General features: G+C 32.9%; 3 protein-coding genes across 4 annotated transcripts; 1 reads left to right on the top strand and 2 right to left on the bottom strand.

Annotated features, from left to right (window-relative positions):
* The first annotated feature begins 360 nt into the window (after positions 1–360).
* On the top strand, positions 361–4,295 carry LOC124941419 (cyclase-like protein 2). 2 transcript variants are annotated; one of them, XM_047481743.1, is made up of 7 exons: positions 361–801; positions 1,779–1,823; positions 2,632–2,704; positions 2,950–3,047; positions 3,469–3,539; positions 3,702–3,837; positions 4,069–4,295. In XM_047481743.1, exons 1-6 carry the CDS (start codon positions 396–398, stop codon positions 3,825–3,827), a joined length of 819 nt encoding a protein of 272 aa, XP_047337699.1. In that variant the 5' UTR covers positions 361–395; the 3' UTR covers positions 3,828–3,837; positions 4,069–4,295. The 2 variants fall into 2 exon arrangements, with proteins under 2 accessions (XP_047337699.1, XP_047337697.1); XM_047481741.1 differs by lacking the exon at positions 361–801 and adding an exon at positions 1,144–1,593.
* A 3,926-nt stretch (positions 4,296–8,221) lies between these two features.
* LOC124941962 (cyclin-D3-1-like) lies at positions 8,222–10,481 on the bottom strand. Its single transcript, XM_047482354.1, has 4 exons — positions 9,667–10,481; positions 9,377–9,584; positions 9,115–9,278; positions 8,222–8,989 (listed from the first exon to the last, which is right to left on the bottom strand). Exons 1-4 carry the CDS (start codon positions 10,192–10,194, stop codon positions 8,693–8,695), a joined length of 1,197 nt encoding a protein of 398 aa, XP_047338310.1. The 5' UTR covers positions 10,195–10,481; the 3' UTR covers positions 8,222–8,692.
* A 3,728-nt stretch (positions 10,482–14,209) lies between these two features.
* LOC124941902 (protein SRC2 homolog) lies at positions 14,210–16,538 on the bottom strand. The gene is made up of 7 exons (XM_047482279.1): positions 16,342–16,538; positions 16,147–16,251; positions 15,947–16,073; positions 15,761–15,832; positions 15,033–15,078; positions 14,649–14,940; positions 14,210–14,554 (listed from the first exon to the last, which is right to left on the bottom strand). The coding sequence occupies exons 1-7, from the start codon at positions 16,436–16,438 to the stop codon at positions 14,517–14,519; spliced, it is 777 nt and encodes a 258-aa protein (XP_047338235.1). The 5' UTR covers positions 16,439–16,538; the 3' UTR covers positions 14,210–14,516.
* Positions 16,539–19,819: the final 3,281 nt, after the last annotated feature.

Raw genomic sequence — 19,819 nt, 5'->3', positions numbered from 1 at the left:
AACGTTTTTAAATATAATTTTATTTTAAAACGTAACAAATTAATTAAAAAAATAATAAATTAATATAAGATAACGGACTTTTTTTTATTTTGAAAATCTCACACAGCTAAAGTTTTTTTTTTAATTTTTAATATTTTTTTTATAATTCAAGCCTCTCACTAATTTAGTAATTTCAAAGTTTGAGATCAGTTTAATAAAAAAAATACAAAATTTCGAGTTAAATAAAAATTGGCCAAAAATAATAGATTGTGGGACCAGCGATGAATATATCTCCTGTTGCAAAACGCTGCGATGAGCGTTTGCCGGCGGCCGCAGTTGGGAAATCAAATGAACATTTCAGGCTCGAATTCTTCTAGTCTTCTTCGATCGATCGTCGATCTTCTAAACGCAGTTCAATGATGAGAATCTCTCTCCTCCTCCTCATATGTATTGAGCTCTTCGCTATATCGCTCATCGCCGTCGCCACGCTTGACGGTTCATGTCCTGTATCCTACGAGGACGCCGCCTCATCATGTAGCCAAGAGAGCATCGTACCTGAGAGGAGAGAAGTCTACGATGGCGGGAGAATCATTGACATCAGTCACAGGATGACATCCGAGATGCCTACATGGGGATCCGATGAAGGTTTAGGCCAGTTTTTATCACTTCCGGCGAGTATGAAGAACGGTTCTCTCGCTAATAACTCCGAAATGAAGCTTCCGACTCACACCGGTACACACGTTGATGCGCCGGGTCACATCTACGATCATTACTTTGACGCTGGCTTTGATGTTGACACACTTGACCTTGGTGTCCTCAATGGTAAGTAAATACTGGCGATCTTGTATGTATGTATGTATGTCATATTGTCATTGTGTGCGTCGATTCTGTTGAAATCAGATGTGATTAAACTCAAATGATAGTAAAGTAACTTTGACTCATTCAAAAGTTTTCTGATGGCATAATTGTATACTTTATTGTTTGCCATATGCTCCGGGCTTTGCACGCCATCTGTTTGTTGAAATGAATTTCTATTGTAGGACCGCTACTATCAAAATCAAAATTGATGTCCATAAGCCTAAGAATAGTATATAGAATTTATTGTCGTTATGCGTGAGTTTGTATTATAAAGTCTATGTCTATCATATCAATTATTGATTATAAATCATTTAGGTTACGTAAGATTTCCTTAATCTAAGAGAAACATGAGGTTTCTACTAGTGGCGGTGCTTGTCTTGGTTGAGTTGCTGTCAGTTCCCCATCATAATAGAGCTCATAAGGATTCTTGCCCTTCTGGATATGGCGAAGATTGGGATTCATGTGTTAAGACCGATGGGGAACTTGTTCCGATTAGGAGAGAAGTTTATGGAGGAGGAAGGATTATAGACATAACACATAGATATACCCATGACACTGCCGGTGGAGATGCTGTCAAAGGGATTGGGAAGTATGTTTGGCAGACCATGAGAATGAGTAATGGTTCAGACTACAATTACTCTATTATGCAGTTGCATGTCCATTCGGGTACCCATGTAGATGCGCCTGGTCATATGTACAATGATTACTTTGAAGAGGGGTTTGATGTCGATACTCTTGATCTGGATGTTCTTAATGGTACTCATCATGTTGTCTGTTTCTTCCTTATAGCAAACATCTTTGATTGTCTTGATTTTTTTCATAAACTTGAGTTCATTTAAAAGAATTGATCCGAAATTAATTTGTAAATTTTCTTGTCCATTTGATTGTAGATCTTATTGTATAGACTTAATAACACATCTTTTTATTGTTTGCTTATTCAGGCCCGGCCTTGTTAGTTGATGTTCCAAGGGACACAAACATAACCGGTAAATATTTTTGCTGCAATATTCCTTCTGTTATGTTTGCTATCTCAGTATGGATAATCTGATCATGACATGTTTTCAGTAAATGGATTATATTGGCTATTATTCACTTTGTTTCCACACATAACCATGTGACTTTCATAATCTCACAAGATTATGGTGTTTGCGGTATGGATGAATTCTTTGTTTATGTGTCATGCTAAATTCCCAATATCATTTTTTTCAAAATACCATCGTTACAGTCTTTGACCTGCGGCTGTGATAAAGATCTAGTAACTGAGTCAAAAGACTCAGTTATTTAATGAATTCCTTCTCTATCTTGCAGTTTTTTTGATGTGGCAACTGAGTCTTGTGACTCAGTTACTAGATCCTTATGAGACTGTATCATTTTCTTATGTTTTGAGAAAACAACTAGATATAATGTTTTGAATAGCTTTATGCTGGAAACACTTGCAATTTCTTTTTCTATATCAGTATTCGGATGAAAATCAACCAATAAAGTTCTAAATCAGACGACTTCCCGCTCCCTTGCATAGAAACTGACTAGTTTACTTTCCAAACATATATGTATATGTTTATGGTTCCCAGACTCCCAGTATCTAGGCGTTTCTATGGTCCGTTATCATCCTAATGTCTCTGCAACCCCTTGAAAATGAATAGGCAACCAAGTCCCTGTCACAGACTAGAAATATTACGATGAATCTCCATTAGCAGATTGACATGATACTCGTCATGTGAATTTTATCTGAAGTATTTTGAACCTTGTTAACTTTGCACACTCTAACAAGTTAAATTGATTGTCTATATGCAGCTGAAGTGATGAAGTCTCTCCATATTCCCAAGGGAGTTAAACGTGTTCTTTTCAGGACATTGAACACAGATAGGTAGAGATTGTTCTCTATATCTATGTGTAGACATGGCTTATTTGGTTAGTGGATTATATAAGAAAACTTATTTGACTATCAGTACAAGGGTATAACAATATGACTGCAATTTGCTTATGACTGCAATTTGCTTAAAAATTGAATAAGGGATAGATGATGTATTGGAACATTATTATTTGTAGATATGGTTGCATGAAATGGGACATAAAAAAAAGGACATGTGATTTATTTGATTATGTTTTCAGGAAGCTTATGTACAAAAAGGGGTTTGACACTACCTATGTGGGGTTCATGAAGGAAGGAGCACAGTGGCTAGTGGATAATACTGATATTAAACTCGTAGGTAAACAAATACATATTATCGTTTATTACATTGAAAATTTGGTGATTTATATTTTTGTTCATAATTCAAACTGCAGCAATTGTATTCTTCAATTAAGTTCTTTTCCTTGCAAATGGTTGTGTGTGTCTGTTGCATGGAATCAGTAACCATGATTATTTCCTTCCTTGCTTCTCTCATGTTGGCATTTGTAATAGCCATTAGTATTAGTTCCATATAGTATCTGTTTTGATATCCTCTCAGGGAAGGTTATCCTCATATGGTGTTTCCCGTGCATTTTTCCTCTTTCCCTATTAAAGATGTTTTGTTTGTGCAACATAATGTTCCTCTCACGTGATATGTAGCATTGTGTCTGTGTAGTTTCAAGTAGTTAATGAATGACTTTTTCTTGGCTTCTCACTTGACTGTCAATTCCAATTTGCAGGAATTGATTACTTATCAGTCGCTGCATATGATAACCTCATATCTTCTCATCTTGTGTTCCTAAAAAGTCGGGTGAGCAAAAAGTTGTTTTCTGTTGATTTATATATATTGTTGTTTGAGAAAAAAACAGAAGGGAATCTCTCCATCTTTGGCAGGGGTTATACCTGCAAAAAAATTATGCATGAAAATGGGGAAAATATATAATTTTCTTTAATCCTGCTGCTGCTGCTGCAGGAAATAATTCTGGTGGAAGGACTGAAACTTGATGGGGTGAAAGCAGGATTATATACAGTCCATTGCTTGCCATTAAGATTGTTTGGAGCTGAGGGGTCTCCCATAAGATGTATCCTCATGAAGTAACACTATTCTGGTCAGCTTCAAAGAACACTTGCTAGTAGTATAAACTTGCTCAAATGTTGCATTCTTCAGTTTCCCAATTTGGAAAAAACCCCAAAAAAAACTGTTTTCGTTTCTCTATTTGTTTTTAAAAATAGAGCTCAATAAAGGATTAGAAACAAAACAAATTATGCAAATTATCTTAAATGGTAATATGATCTGGATTGTTCATCTGCATTATTCTAACATCTGGATACGGCCACAGGAAAACACATAGGATACTGGGCATGATCGTACTCGTAGTAGGCATATGGAGATAGATTTCCTGGAAGTTTCTTAGCTATTATAAATAAAAGGTCGTCATCTCTAAACTGTTCATGTAAAATTGCTCTTTCCTATCTCTCTCAATCATGTAAGCTTTTGAATTCTTGTCACAGATCACGCTGTTGTACTTTAAACTTGTTTGAGCATATGAAGTTTTTTATGGTTATGAAGCTTAATCTTAATATTCTCTTATCTTATTATTGAATTTACTTTTATACATTTGAGAAATTTAACGTAATTGGGAAATCAATAAAAACACACGCATTTCTTTTGTTGATTCGCTCTCTAAACAGAGAACCCTGTGTGGTGCTATCATTATTGATAACCATACAGCAAAAGAAAATAATGAAGAAGTTTGATTTTGCTTCTTTTTTTTAGACTAAGGTCCTTTCCCCATTGGCATGACCCCATTTCAATCGTGGTGGTTTCGGGGGAATCGAGTTTGAGACCTAACCTCTTATCACTTGAGCTATTCTGAGTTTCTGAGTTGGTTAGTGTATATCCTTGATTCTTTTTTATTTAAAACCCAAATTTGTTATTAGAATTTGAGAATTGAGCTGACTTCTTGCTGAATTTCCTTAAGCAGCAGAAGAAGCAAGCAAGCATGTGAATTATATATGTTGAAGCTGAGGGTAGATTTTCCTTGGTATTGAAAATGCAATGTAATTAAATGTTTATGCAGAGTTGTTTTGATGTTTGACTCTAGGGTAAATGAGTCATTGTCTTAGTGAGTCATATAGATAGATAGATGGATAGGGTTCACATATTTGGCAGCCAAATCAATCATCTTCTGCCACTTGCTTATAAATTGTTCAGGGAAATATGTGGTTGGTTATTATTACTGTTGCTGTTACATTGGATTTAGTTGATAAATTTAGAAATTTGTGTCTAACTAACTAAGTTTTGTTTACAAATAGTTTTTCATTGAGGAATTCTGATATGAAGATTAAGACTAAGATGTAGGGAAAAGGGTTATTTGAAAGTGGGATTGTAGTTAAGGAATATAATAAAGAAGGGAATGGAATGGGTGGGGGTTGGGGCACATTAAAGGGTGGGGGGTGGTAAAAGATACCCAAAAAATGTGTGTCTGAATGGATGGTAACAGGGCATATGAAACCAAGTTTGGCAGATGGGGGGACATATAATAGAGGGGGTGCTGGATCAGGATCAGGATCTTGATTACATATTTCTCATGTCCTTTTCTTCTTAAGGCCAATCGAACCCGGACCTTATCATCATCATCATAAGTTATTTACCCTGTTTTCTCATCTCATCTCATATAAAGGATCAGGACACTGAATAGTGGTAAGTAGTAAGTAGGGGTAAAAAGCCAATAAGATATGCATTCTCATCATCTTCTTTCTTACAGTTGTTGAGGACCACAATAATAATAATAATAATAAGCCCATTTCATTATTATTGCTATCATCACTACTGTAATTAATGATTCTAGTCTTATTATAAAAAGAAAATGCAGAAAACAGTTTGTATGTCAGGATGCCATTTATGAAAAGAAAAACATTTAAGGTTTAACAGTTATTATTGTCTGTAGTGTCACTTAGGAGAGGAGGAGGGGGTGCTTGCTAGCTAGCTCCTCCTGACTTGAAATGAGGTTATGATAAGGATTAAGATTGAAGAAGAAACTTATTATTCTACTACTCAGTCATTATATAAACCTAATTAATATATACATGATGATGATCAGATGAGAATAATAATTAATAGTAGTAATTACAAAACAGAAAGTGACATCAGATTGAAAACATGTTATAATAATAATAATGTGATTGATTGTACAAATAATATATGTATATATATAAGGTGAAATGGACAGACCAAAACTGTTTTTATGGCTTTTACAGAGCAAGCATGTACTGGTAAAAAAAATAACAAGATATGATTTTTGCAATTATTTGGCTCACGGAGAAGATATGTTACATTCTATAGATGATATGATTATTTATGGGGTCCATCTTTCTTCTTCTTCATTCTCCTTATCAAAATTAACTTTTAACTTTCAATATATGGGCTGGCCAATTTACATTAACCACATCTATGTATGTGGAATGTGGATACTAAATTACCTTTCTTTTCTATTGCCAAAGAAGAATAGAATAGTTAGTTTTTTCTTTTAATAATAATGTCTTTTAAAATGAAAATGAGGGATTCTTATTCTAATAATAATACAGATCTTGCAATTGACAAATAGTGACAAAAGTTAAATTTGCATCATAAATTCATCTTCCATTCATGTGTTCAAAATCAAGGCCCATCATAAATTCTATCTCTTCTATTCATTAGAGAGAGAGAGAGAAAGAAAGACCATTGAATATATTGTTGTTATATGGGGTCCTTGTCCTTTTTTATTTGTTTATTTTCTTACAGTGAATTTGAGGGTTACAGCCTTACAAGGCTTATATTACAGCTGGTAACAACTAAAGTTATTATTATTATTGTGTTAGTGCTTATTTCTTTCCAGTTAAGTTATTTACTATTTATTATACACATAACAATATTATATATATATATATATGATATGCATTTTTATAGATATTTTTAATTTTATTTTTTACATTTATTATTTCATTTTATTAAAAAGTTAGGTGAAGAATAAATGTCCTTATACCAACAACTCCAGAATTTTGACTTTTTCTTTTAAATTAAAGTCATTTATACCCTACCAAGGTAGATTTGAACTTATTGAATTCATCCAAATAATAAATGCTAAACTGGGCTGCTAATAATTTTCAAATTTTATAACCTATTGTTAAATTATGTAAAAAAAAGAGAAAGATAGATTGGGTGGTCAAATTAAATAAGATTGAAAATTATGATATTATTCTACAATTATTGGATTTTTGGGAGGGAACACAAACACTACTACTGAGACTGACCTTATTATTAATAATATTATTAATATGGTTTTGAAATCTTAATGGGGTATAGAATGCATTCATGCATGCATGCATGATGCATGGCATATGAGATGGGGGGCATTTATGTCAATTTATATATATATGACCGAGGAACACGTAGTGCAGAGAACAGAGTAGGCCGTGCCCCCACCAACCTTAAAAGCAACCACCAACATATATATATATATATATCATCTTTATTATTTTACCTCTTATTTCTTCTATAGAAATAATAATAGAATTAATGTGGGTATGTATGTACATTAACATTAGTACGTAACGTACATACTTAACCCAATCTTATAATAATAATAATAATAATAATTTCCAAAAATGATTTGTTTTACCAATTGTATTAAGTTACATGTGGGACCTAATAATTCATATTCCCCTTAATTAATTATATTATATAAATAAATGACGTAAAGACACGAATGGGAATAAGACAAGTGGATGGATTAAGATTCATTTGAGTGTTAAACAGTTGGAATGATAAATTCATATTCATGCATGCATGCATGGAAGCAATAGAATCTCATTAGGAAGGAAGGAAAGAAACTTGCACCATTTTGGTCTTACACGTGAAAAAAGGTTTGTACAAAATTTCCTAATTTTATTTATATATAGCCCACTCTATATTTCATTATTAATAATATTATTATTATTATTATTCTCCCCCTTTAAGTAGCAGCAGCACTGCTGGGACCAAAATCATAACTCTTTCTCTCTCTTGTACGGCTGTCACCCACAAATCCTTTTTTATTTTTTTATAAAAAATAAAATCAATAAACCTTCGTTAATGCAACTAATAAGTTATTGAAACAACATATCAAGCTAATAATTGAGAAAATATAAGCTTATTTTTTGAATGAAATATATTAGTTACTGAAACAACATATAAGCTTATTGAGAGAATACAAGCTTATTTTATCAATGAATATTATTCACTCTTCATTATTACAACTTTCCAATAAAAAAAAAATAGATTTTTTATGAAATATTTTAGTTTCACATTCTTTCAAAGGAAAATTGGTTGAAATACAAATGAAATAGTATACAATTTTTATTTTTGTTGTCAAAAAGACAAAAGTTAAAGAGTTATTTGGTCAAAGGAAGAAGGTAGCTAGCTAGAACATAAAATAGATATTAGTTCGGAGAAAGCAAGAATTATGGCTTGAATTTGATGAGCCCAACAACATGTTCATTTTCATTTAGTTCCATAAAGAGTAAAGCTCATAGGAGACTTAAATTACAGACAGAAGTAGAAGAAGAAGAAGAAAGATCAAACAAACAAACAAACAAACAGCCATTAGATTAGTATCATCAATCATCATTTAAAGCACCACCCCCTAGAAAAGGGTTGGTTGGCAGTTGCATCTATCTATCTCTCTTCTTTATTGATGGGATTTTGTCTTCTTCTTTACTCTCGATCGATTCTTCATCTTTCCTTCCTGAATCCTGCCTGCATATCAGCTGCTAGCAGAAGTACACTGTTGTTCCATCTTCTTTCAATAGCATTCCGCCATTGACATGGACCAGAAATAACAATTCTTAAACAACATCATTCAAATATAGTACGTACAAGTAGTAGTAGTAGTAGAAGATAACATATATAGATAAAAAAAGGCCGGCCGAGAGTATATATATATATCAAAACGGGCTCATCTCAGTTCTCATCTTCTTCAACATCGGCGCCGGAGCAACCTCCGGCGACGAACAAACAGAGGGAGGACCACCCACCATTACCCAACACTCTTCTTCTTCTTCTTCTAATTCATTGCAATCGCAACTGAATGACAAATCAATAACTCCATTAGGACTCTCTGGATTCTCTTCTTCATCATACTTTCTCTTCTTATTAACAACACCATTCATCATCTTCTTCTTTGATGATGATAATATATCCATTATCAGTTGGTAGCAATCTTTCACCTTCTCCTGCTCCTCCTGATCATCAAATTTAATTCATTTTTAATTAAAACAAATATATAAAAAAGCTGACCCAAGAACCCAAGATTGATGGGGTAAGGTAAAAAGTTACCAATCATAAAGTATTGTTTAATTATTCAAACCTGATTAGTGATATTTAGCAGACGAAGAAGCTGGGTTTGATAATCAATGGCATTATCATTATTATTATTATTATTCAGAGGATCAACTTCTTGCTGTTGTATAATAATGTGAAGCATTGTTGCAGTAGCCAATACAGACGGCAGAAAACAAACAGATCTCCAATCTACATACAACAAACAATAATAATAATAATAATAATATCCATTAATCATCATAATTAACAAAAATCAACTTGTATATTTATCTCCGGTGGCTGCTTACCGGCGACGACGGAGACGATTAAACGTTCACTTCGCCGGAGAAACTCCCATTGGAGATGGGTCTTCTTCTTCAACCCAAGCCTCATCACAATGTGATCCATAAATGAAAGAGGGGTGACGAGATTCATCCTCCATTTTAGAGCAGAAAGCACAACCAATTCCATCCTCTGTATTGTTTTTGCCTCAAACATATACTTTGTATCTTCAACCTATACATTACAAAACAGAGTTAAACAAGATGACCTCTTTTTTATTATAATTATTAATATGGAAGAGAGCAGAAGAACATACTTGAAGGTCTAAGAGGAGAGGCACTTGGGTTTCTTCTACTTTAGCAGCAATAGAAAGACAGGTAACAGCTGAAAGCTGAACCATCCATGGTTTGTCTCTCTGAAAATGGACGGTAGACAGGAATCTATCCAGATAATTAATGGCCAGGATGGAAGTGAGGGTTGTGAATCCGTAAAAGGCAACAACTTTAAACATCCATTCAACAGCTTCCTTACGAACAAGAATGAGAGCAGGATCCATATCAGGATTAGGATGAATCTGCTCTTGTTCCTTGGAGAATAAAGAGACAAGTTCTTCGTCCTCCCATAATAAATCTTGTTCCGACAATAATAGCAAAGGAAGAAGAAAAGGGACATTGTTTGTTCCTCCTCCGACCACACATGATCTTTCAGGTCCCAGCTCTACCACTACCCCATTATCGTCTTCTTCCTCCTCCTCATCCTCCCATTGTTGTCCTTGTTCTTCTTCTTCACAGTACAGAGCGTCAAACTGCAGCAAGGGATGATTTTGAGGGTGCTGTATTGCCATCTTCTTCCGGGAAGAAGTGGTTTGAGTTCCTGGTTCATTATACAACAAAAGAGAAAAGGTGAGCAGACTCCATTAATCTCATTTCTCTTTCTTTCTCTCTCTCTCTCTCAGTAGTGAGTAGTGACTAGTGAGTAAAATAATAAAGCAGAAGTTGAAAGGCCACAAGCGCAGAGAGAGTCTTCAGAAGCAGAAAGAAAAAGGAGAGATTTTGAGCAGAGTGGGTTTCACGCTTGTCCTTTCTTTATACATACTGGGGGTGGGAACTTGGAATGGGATATAGATATATAGAGATAGTGTAAGTATTAATTCTACAAAATGGGGGTTGGGTTGGGTTGGGTTGGGTTAGGTTTTGACCCCTTTTTCTTTTTGGGGTTCGTAAATGTATGTAATGTATGCTTTCGGTGTGGGTGTGGTTCATTGGCGGCCAGAAAATATGATATTATGGCTCGGTTACCAAGTCCTTCCGACCCCACGATAACAACTATTTCCCAACAATTTTAGGCTTTTCCTTCCTTACTTCTTTCTCTATTCAAAACAACAATATTCAACTATTAAGTGAAATTCACTACTCAATTTGTCAAACCACTCATGATATGCCTGTCGGTCACAAAGACTATTACATTGTCTATTATACTCCAAGTCAAGCTTAATTGATTAAAATTTTGTATCAACAAACCCTTTTTCCTTCTATTGGAAATACTTTTTCAAACTGGATGAATATGTATTAAGTTATTTTATAAAAGAAAAAGTGTTTATAAAGAAATAAAAATGTATATATTTTTCAAACTTTAGTTATTTTTGAAGTGGGTAAAATTAAAATGAGCTAATAATACATTATTATTTTATTTCAAAAGAAGATGAAGGTAGAAAAAGATACAGGCATGCTTTCATGTTAAGAATATTGTTCTTTTTATCTATTTTGGGGGGCTAATTATGTAAAGAAGTGGTACTATATATTATTGAGTGGGTCATTTTGCATATTTGTCCAGGAGTCTTTACAAGTTTTTTTAGCATTATTATTGTGCATAACATAATATATATAAACAAACAAACATAACTTAATTTCAAATTAAATCATAATAAAAATATAGTAAAAGAGAGAATTTGAACAAAACAAGCTAGTTTCCTTTTTCTCTAAACTCAAATAATCTTGAAGCAAAGTTTAGGGCTTGATTGGTATGGATTATTTTTAATTAAAATAATCTGGCATATCTCATCAACTCATGGTTGATTCAAATAAAAATATCAAAATACATTTTTTCTAATGTTAATAAAATTTTGACCAATACACTTTTACATTACATCCAAGAAGATTATTTTCAAATAATCCCTAGAACAGCATCATGTTTCAGAACATCATGATGCATTGCAATGCATAAATGATTGAGAAGCATGAACCATCATTCTCTGCCTTGACTACTGATTAAGCAGACCATGGAACATACTTTTTTATTTTCTCTATCTAGAAACTGTGAACAATAGTTAAAAAAACTAATATGAACACACATTGCTTGCTGCATACTTATTTGAATTCTTCAATGGCACAAATTAAGGGCATGTGCAGATCGAGCACAAAGACACAAACCCTATTTAGATCTTGGAGTGAATAGTCAAATCCAGATGGGTTAATTAAGCAGCCTGCGGGTTTTCCTAGGCCATTTTAGGTGGATAAGCTCATAAAATAATATTACCTAGCTAACTAGCTGTTTATTTTGAACAAGTAGTAATTGGTTTGTTTTCTCTTTTGCCTTTCTTCCTTTGTTTTGTATTGTTTTCTCTCCTCCCAAGGATAAAGCTTGAAAAGAGCAGGTCAATCAAACAGTAACATCTGCCCTGTCTTCAGTTTTAGTTTAGGGACCACTCCCAGGCTCCACCCAACTCTAACCCACCATTATTATTATTATTATTATTGATCATATATAATTTTACCTGTTCTATTATTATTATAATTCAAATTTGAATCACTTTATTAGTATTTTCACAATCTCTAAAATAATCACATCCAAATTTTTCTTCTCTTTTGTTAGTGAAGGACCACATCACTTTACTCTGCATGCTATTAAGGAATTCAAGGAAGAAGCTAGCTCGGCTACTAAAAGAAGTCAAAGAAGGAATTCACACACCTTTTCTAATAATACAATGAGTTCCTTCTTCATATTCTTCAGTCATCATCAGACTGTAGTTTTAGAATCTCCTTTTCTTTTTAAAAATTCTTATGGTTATTATACCATCTATAGGGATAATAATAGCAAGTAGCAAACAGTCCTTGTTGGTTGAGTGTTGAAAGTGGATAAGCAGATCAAGGTTTAACCATGATATATTCAAGACCCAATAAAATAATGAAGGTTAATAATAATGGGAGATAAATTAATCCCCCACCTCCACCCATTTTGATAATTTGTCAAAAAGTTTTAACCAAAAATTTGAACTTAGAATGTGCATGCAATGAATATATGGTATGTGATGGTTACTAACCTCTCATCACAAGCACAGGAGAGGAGGGGACAAAGAATCCACTCAAGTCATACTTGCCAGTTGGCCTTCTAATTTTGGAGATCTGAAATTGCAACAAAAAGATTACCAAAATCAAATGGTTTCAGACAACGACAAGTCTATTTGAAAACAGTTCATGTCAAAAAAAATAAAATTTAAAAAGCTTGTCTACTTCATTGATAAGACCGACCTCAATTTTCAAATTTTCACCACCGTCAATTCTCTAGCATTGAGGATCTTTCAAAGTCCAACAGAATCAGATACTAGATTGTGTTTCAAGACTTTGCACTTGAGAAATTCAAACCACTATTTGGCAATAATTCTACCATCTAAAGTGGATATGATCCAATAAGAAGTCAATTCAAATAATAATAAGAAAACTCAAGATAAAACTGTAAAATAGCTTGCCTAAATTAATCTTGAGAGCAAGGATGGGATTCTACTGCTGCTTGACAAAGTGGTGACCAGCAGAGCTCAGCCCACTCACCACCTAAACAAAGATATAATAATGATTTGGTTAGATTAGCAAAAATCCTAATAATTATTCCATTGATAGCTGATCATCTTTATTTTACAGTAAACAGTAAACCACAATGGACAGCTTGCACTCAAAGTCAAACAATCCAAGCTGTCTGTCTCCCTTATGGCTTTCAGTTGATCATTTTCCACTCTGCTTTCAAAATCAGATTCAAAATCAAAAACCACAAAACTGAAATGAAGAACTGGTACTAACAATGAGAGGAATGCTAATTCCATTTATGACTAGGCCAATTGTTGTCAAACACCAAGGTCCAATCAACGGAAAGAGTTCAAGCGATTTCGATGTAAACAAAATAGCAAGTTGACTCTATAGGTTAGTTGTCTAAATTACAATAATGACGATAAATTCTACCCAGACATATTTTTTTTAGTTAACAGTGATGCTAAAATTAAAAAGGCCCTACTTCTAGGCAAATCTAAACAATAGTGGCTTGATCCAAGGATTATTTGGTCTTTGTCCATAAATAATCACTTCTTATTTAAATATGTATTGATCTCTCTTTGAATCTTTATTAACATTGGTGGTCCAAAACCAACCAAGTTAAATTCCTATTTGTGTCTTTATTCAATATCTTGTGCTCTCTTTTCTTCTCAAAATAAGTAAAATATTTCAGTCAAAAGTCCTAACAAACCTTCCACTTACTTTGAAATGGAGAAAGTAAATCTTTCTCCAATTACAGATTAGGTTTCAACCAAGAAAAACACACAATCTCTTAAATTTTACAATCAATCTACAGGTATGCACCTCTGTATTGGCTATGTTTGTAAGACTCTGCCTATAAAGTTCTGCTACCTTAAGAAGAGTAACTAACTTAACTGCTCATCATTCTACTATAAGAATAAGCCAAATTAGCAAAGGGCTCAGGCCCAGTTCAGGTACATTAGCAGAGTCACGTGGTGTTTGAGTAGTTAACGAACAAGCTGAAGCTGGTCGATAGCTACAATTCAATTACTAATCATATTTCGATCATACATCACCAGATAAACCAGACAGTGAAAACGGAAGTTGGATTAACAAGAGTAGACAATGTTTCTGATGAACAAGAAGCTTACAACGCCATATTAAATAAGAAACAAATAAAATAATTCCAAAAAGAAAAACCCATCAACATATGTTTGCCAGTAACAATCTAGAAACAAATTACAGAATTTATCAACATGAATAAATATTGAAACACCTTTGTTATAAAGGCTAGGATTCAGGAGAAATAACTACAAATTTTCCTTCTTCTCTTCTTTGCCAAATAATGAGCCTTGTTTGTGTACTTACGTCGCGGAGGAGCTTTGACTTAGTAAGGAGGAGGAGGATAGGCCCCAGGGTAAATACCTAGTTCAAAAATCAACAAACAATCAAGACATGATTATGACTATTGCATAGGGTTCAATAGCAAGATCAACAACAAAGGAGAAAATAAATTTACCTTTCCCTGGAGGATAATAAGGTGAACCAGATGAAGGTGGTGGTGGGTATGTTGAATAGGGTGCGGCATATGGTTGTGGTGGAGGAGGGTAAGGGTTTGGTGGATAAGGCGATGAATTAGGCGGATATGAAGAGTATGTTGTGGTTGTAGAGTAGGCTGCAACTGGTGTAGGATAGGGAGCAGTGTATGGTGGTGGTGCAGAGTATAAAGGCACATGTGGTGTAGATGAGACTGCATGTGGTGGAGCTGATGGTGTGTAATGAGCTGCTGGGGTATAATGAGCTGCTGGCTTCTGTTAGGAAGACATATAGGACTCACTCAGCAAAAACAATTATTATTATACAAAGGGCAATATTTTAGCATAAATCAAGTACACTAACTTACATGAGAATTTGCATAGTGCATTATAAGTCTAACTTCTCCAGCATACCTACAAGTGAAAGGAGCATAACAAAAGAACATGGAGAACTCATAAGAAAACTTTTATTAACCAGTCTATTTATAATTATAATATGAGAACCTGATATGGAAAGCAGGCATGCATAAACATCAGACAAGGAGTTCATCAGGGAAATTATAATATTAGCCAATACATACATGGAAACACCTTTCCTTTATTCTTAAATTTCAAATTAAAACTCGGAACTTATTGACCTCATCTATAGTGATTTTTGAATTAGCAATTGTTTCTAAATGGGGGACATTATCAGACCTTTTAATCCTCATAAGGAATTATTGAAAGCCTCATCAATAGTGTTCATACTTCATAATTCGGAAACTGAAAGGAACGTCGATTTCAGCTTTATAGATTCAAAAGACAAGGAGAGCAAATGATAAGAAGCCAACAATGGAATTTCTATTCCACCTTGAGGGTGTATGCATTTGCATTTCTTAACTAAAATGATTTTTTAAGCAAACTACCAGCATTCCCTCAATGAATACTACTACATGTAAATTGTTTTACTAGTATTGGTGAAATCAATTTTTCACTAAGAAACCACACATTTCATTTTGACATGTCAGTTGTAGCACTCAAACTCTTGAAGTCAGAGTCTTAAACTCTTATTATTAGAAATTCTAGCATGTAACAAGTTGATCAGATCATAAATTACCTGCCAGATTTAGTATGAATGGTCCAACTGTTGTCATCAAATCCTTCAGATAGAACCTTTTGCAAATGAATCCTAAACAGAAACATGAAGAGTATGAGAATCACATATTCAAGTGGCTGATTTAAATAATTTAAGATCATAACGAGTTTATTCTAACAATAGATGTAGAATAAAACAATTACTCACTTGCCACTACCAATGAAATCGTCCATGGTAAGAGTGTTGCTGTTCCATACTTGAAGGTTGATCTCTCTTAAAGCTTCTATAAGCGAAAAACTGAACTTCTCTTGAAACGTAGGGTTCTTATGTCCATCTAAGAAAACAGAAATGATCAGCTAAAATTACAAATCATGTGAGGGAGGGAGAGGAGAGGAGGATTAACGAACCTGTGCAGGTGCGAGTGCGAAACTTGGTGCTGCCGTACTCGAGGGAGACGTATGGATCTTGCTTGGATAGCCATTCGGTGTCCTTGAGTTTGGTGCAGCCGACGACTAGACGAGTAAACATGAATTACAAATGTTATTGGAAAGCCTCATTCATAGAAACAAACGGTGAAGTGAAGGATGAAGTAGAAAAAGTACCTGTAACTTCCAAATGGCCGCCATGGATGCTGGAGGAGGTCGACATTGAAGGATAAGCGGAGGACGGAGTTGGCTGATGATGTTGATGATGATACATCTAAACCTAGCTGCTGCTAAATTCCAAATCTTCGAATGAATAACAGAGAGAGAGAGAGAGAGAGAGAGGAAGAGGAGACTTTGGAATGGTGGTTGACTCTATAAAGTTTGAATAATAAAATAATAATATTTGAGAATGAATGAATGAACGAACAATAATATATATATATATATAATAATTATGAACCAGATAATCAAGAAATTAAGATTAGCGCGTACCCGCTATAAGGAGTCAAGTCAACTCTATTCCGGTTTCGTGTGAAGCCGCCAATTTCGGTTTTTGTTCGTATTCGAGTTATTTAACACGGTTTGATTGGATGATTTTGAAATGAGTATTTTTTTTATAAAAAAATTTAAAAGATATTAATATATAATAATAAATAAAAATTAATAATTTAAAATAAATATATTTTAATATTTTGATTAATTCATTGAATTGTATGAATAGAACGAAGAAGAAAAAAATTATTATGATATATTTTAGTTATGATTATCAACTAAACAAGACCTTACACCACGAAATATTTCATATATCTTTCCTTTTTCTTTTCTTTTCTTTAATCTTAGACTCATTAGGTATGGGTTTTAAGAATAAATCTAACATTATTAAAAAAATAGAAATTGATTTGCTATGATTATGATATTTTTATTTTTTTAATAATAACGTAACTGATAAGAAAGTGTTATATTATATTTGATTATACATAATTTTTTTTAAAAAAAAAAACTAACATCAGATTGAATACACAATATCTGAGCTATTCACAAACTATTCGGATATCGGCTCGGTTTACCTGTTTGAGTTTGTTCGTTAGTTTTATTGAGCCGAGTTCAGACTTGTTTAAAATCTTGAAAATTTAAACGAGTAAAGTTTAAAAAATTTTAGATATTCGACTAGTCAGTTTGCAAATATTTTCATTTAGAGGTTTGTTTATGGACTCGTGAATATGTTCGTTTATAGACTTGTTTAAATATAATTTATAAATCATCTTATTATATTAATAGATGTATAATGATTTGATTTTATTATATTATTATGAGAGTGGTTAATTAAAACAAGTTTCAATAAGTGTTGTAAATAAGCTCTTAACGAGCTATCTCATTATTCGAACTCGAGCACTATTGTAAGCTTAATTCGAGTTTGAAAACGAACCGAGCTACAATGGGCATGTTTGCGAACCTAACTAAATACATACGAGCTGAGCTCGAGCACTATTGTAAAAGTTTAAGTCGAGTTCGAATCCGAATATAGGTTAAACGAACCAGCTCCAATTGGGAACTATTTGGCTTAATTCTCCCCTTAACGATCAGGTCTTATAACTTGTTGGATGTATAACTATTTAGATTTAACGGCAATAGTCTTGTTTCATCGTTAATTACTTTATTAGTCAAATTATGTAAATCATCTATTAAAATATTTATTTTTATAAAAAAAATTAAAAAGTTATTTTATTAGTTTAATTTAAATAATCTATTCTTTTTCGACAAACAAGATTTTCAAAACTTAACCCCATTTCCTTCAAATAACCTCTATCAATCAAGTCCTAAATTTTCTTCTAGGTTAGATTGTTTTTAGGGGTCTCTTTGAGTGAGTTTACAAAGATAACTGAATAAGTTAAAAAGATAATGCAGAATTGTGTATTTGAGTTTTAAATGTAGGGATACAATTTAAAACAAATAAGAAGCAATTGTTTGTTTAAAAAATATATATTTAACACAATTAATCAAACATGGTTTTAAATATAATAATGTTTAATTTCAAATTGTCTGGATTGTCGGGTCGAGAGCTGTGATTAATTTGGATATATACGTGAAAGTAATGGATACTTGGGTCGGATTGTGGGTTGACCCGCCCCATAAACCTTAAACGGTTAAAAATAAATTTAAAAATGTTATAGGTGTGTTTCAAACTTGCAAACTAAAAAAATAATTATAATCATTTAACCAACTAAGTTAATAAAACTTTATATTTTAAATTCAACACAAATCAAAATTTTGATGAACGATTGAACATCTTAACAATATAAGTTAACTTTTAGCTAACTAATATATATATATATATATATATAATAGGCTTAATTTTAAAGTGTCCGAATTACCGGATCGAGAGTTGTGGTTAATTTGAATATACATGTAAGAGTAAATGAATATTTGAGTCGGATTGCGGGTTGACCCGCTCATAAACTTAAAATGATTAAAAAAATTTAAAATGTTATAAGTATATTTTGATCTTGCAACCTAATAAAAACCAAGATTTTTAAATACGCGGTTCGACCGGCGGTCCAACCGGTCCGACCGCGAAACGATTTGATGAACGGTCCGGGTTTTGTCTTCAAAACGGTCACCTTTCGAACCGGTCAAAATCCGGTTCGATCGTCCGATTTAACCTGAAAAACAAACTGGTTTTTTCCGGTTGGAGAGGTAATTATATAAATTTTATATAATTATTATTATAATATTATTATAATAATAATTTAAATAATTTCTGTAAGTATTATGAGCTATGAGCCTATGATCATTACTTTTGCTTTTACTTTTGCTTTTAGGCTTTAGCCTTTTATAGAAACAAAGAGTAAACAAGAGAAACTGAGAATAGAGAAAGAAGAAATATACTGAAGACGAAGAAAAAACTTGAAGACGAAGGAAGAAAGACGATTGTTCTTCTCACGACTATCTAATTTTTTCTTTAACTCACGACTATTCTTCAGATATTCGGCTGTTCTTCGGATTTACGTTTGTTCGTCAAATTTACGGATGTTCTTTAGATCTTTGGTAAGTATCAATTTTTGTAGTATTTCCGATAATATGTTGGTTTATCATTGATAAACAACAAACAAATCAATATAGGACTGATGTGTTTGAGTTTAGAAGAAAATAAGTAATAAGAATTAGGATTCTTCAATTAGGGTTTTTTAATTTAGGTACTGTATAATTAGGGTTCTTCAATGTGATGTGTAGGGAATTATGAATAATTGGTGTTATTGTTGTTTTGAATCTTTTGATTGTAAGGAATTATAGATATTTGGTGTGATTGTTATATTGATTGTAGGGAATTATGGTTATTTTATTTATTAATTTGATTGTAGAGAATTATGAATATTTGGTATAATATAAATTTAATTGACAATTATTAAGTTCAATTAGCATTTATTTGATTATTTTTTATATTCCTAACTAATTTATATATATAATTTATGTATTAATATATTTAAATTTATTTTAAAAAAAGAAAAAAAATCCAGTTCAACCAGTGGTTTAACTGGTTGAACGGTCGGACCAAAGTACACCAAAAAAAATCGGGTTGATGACCGGAACAGTTTTCAAAACCTTGACAAAAACAACAAGTACAATTTTTTAACAATAAAAAATTAACATTAATAGT

The sequence above is a fragment of the Impatiens glandulifera genome, chromosome 6 (assembly GCF_907164915.1).
Source record: "Impatiens glandulifera chromosome 6, dImpGla2.1, whole genome shotgun sequence".
NCBI lineage: Eukaryota > Viridiplantae > Streptophyta > Magnoliopsida > Ericales > Balsaminaceae > Impatiens > Impatiens glandulifera.
This window is presented reverse-complemented; position numbering and strand designations above follow the sequence as displayed.

Bases quoted from the DNA above. Each gene is read 5' to 3' on its own strand.
- LOC124941419 (XM_047481741.1), top strand. From the start codon at position 1,185: ATGAGGTTTCTACTAGTGGCGGTGCTTGTCTTGGTTGAGTTGCTGTCA. The intron at 1,824-2,631 runs GTAAATATTTTT...GTCTATATGCAG, and splicing joins AAGGGACACAAACATAACCG to CTGAAGTGATGAAGTCTCTC. The intron at 2,705-2,949 runs GTAGAGATTGTT...TTATGTTTTCAG, and splicing joins AGGACATTGAACACAGATAG to GAAGCTTATGTACAAAAAGG.
- LOC124941962 (XM_047482354.1), bottom strand. From the start codon at position 10,194: ATGGCAATACAGCACCCTCAAAATCATCCCTTGCTGCAGTTTGACGCT. The intron at 9,585-9,666 runs GTATGTTCTTCT...TGTAATGTATAG, and splicing joins CTCTCCTCTTAGACCTTCAA to GTTGAAGATACAAAGTATAT. The intron at 9,279-9,376 runs GTAAGCAGCCAC...TGTTGTATGTAG, and splicing joins AATCGTCTCCGTCGTCGCCG to ATTGGAGATCTGTTTGTTTT.
- LOC124941902 (XM_047482279.1), bottom strand. From the start codon at position 16,438: ATGTATCATCATCAACATCATCAGCCAACTCCGTCCTCCGCTTATCCT. The intron at 16,252-16,341 runs GTACTTTTTCTA...TTACTCGTCTAG, and splicing joins CGGCCATTTGGAAGTTACAG to TCGTCGGCTGCACCAAACTC. The intron at 15,079-15,760 runs GTAATTTATGAT...TTTCACTTGTAG, and splicing joins ATTCATACTAAATCTGGCAG to GTATGCTGGAGAAGTTAGAC.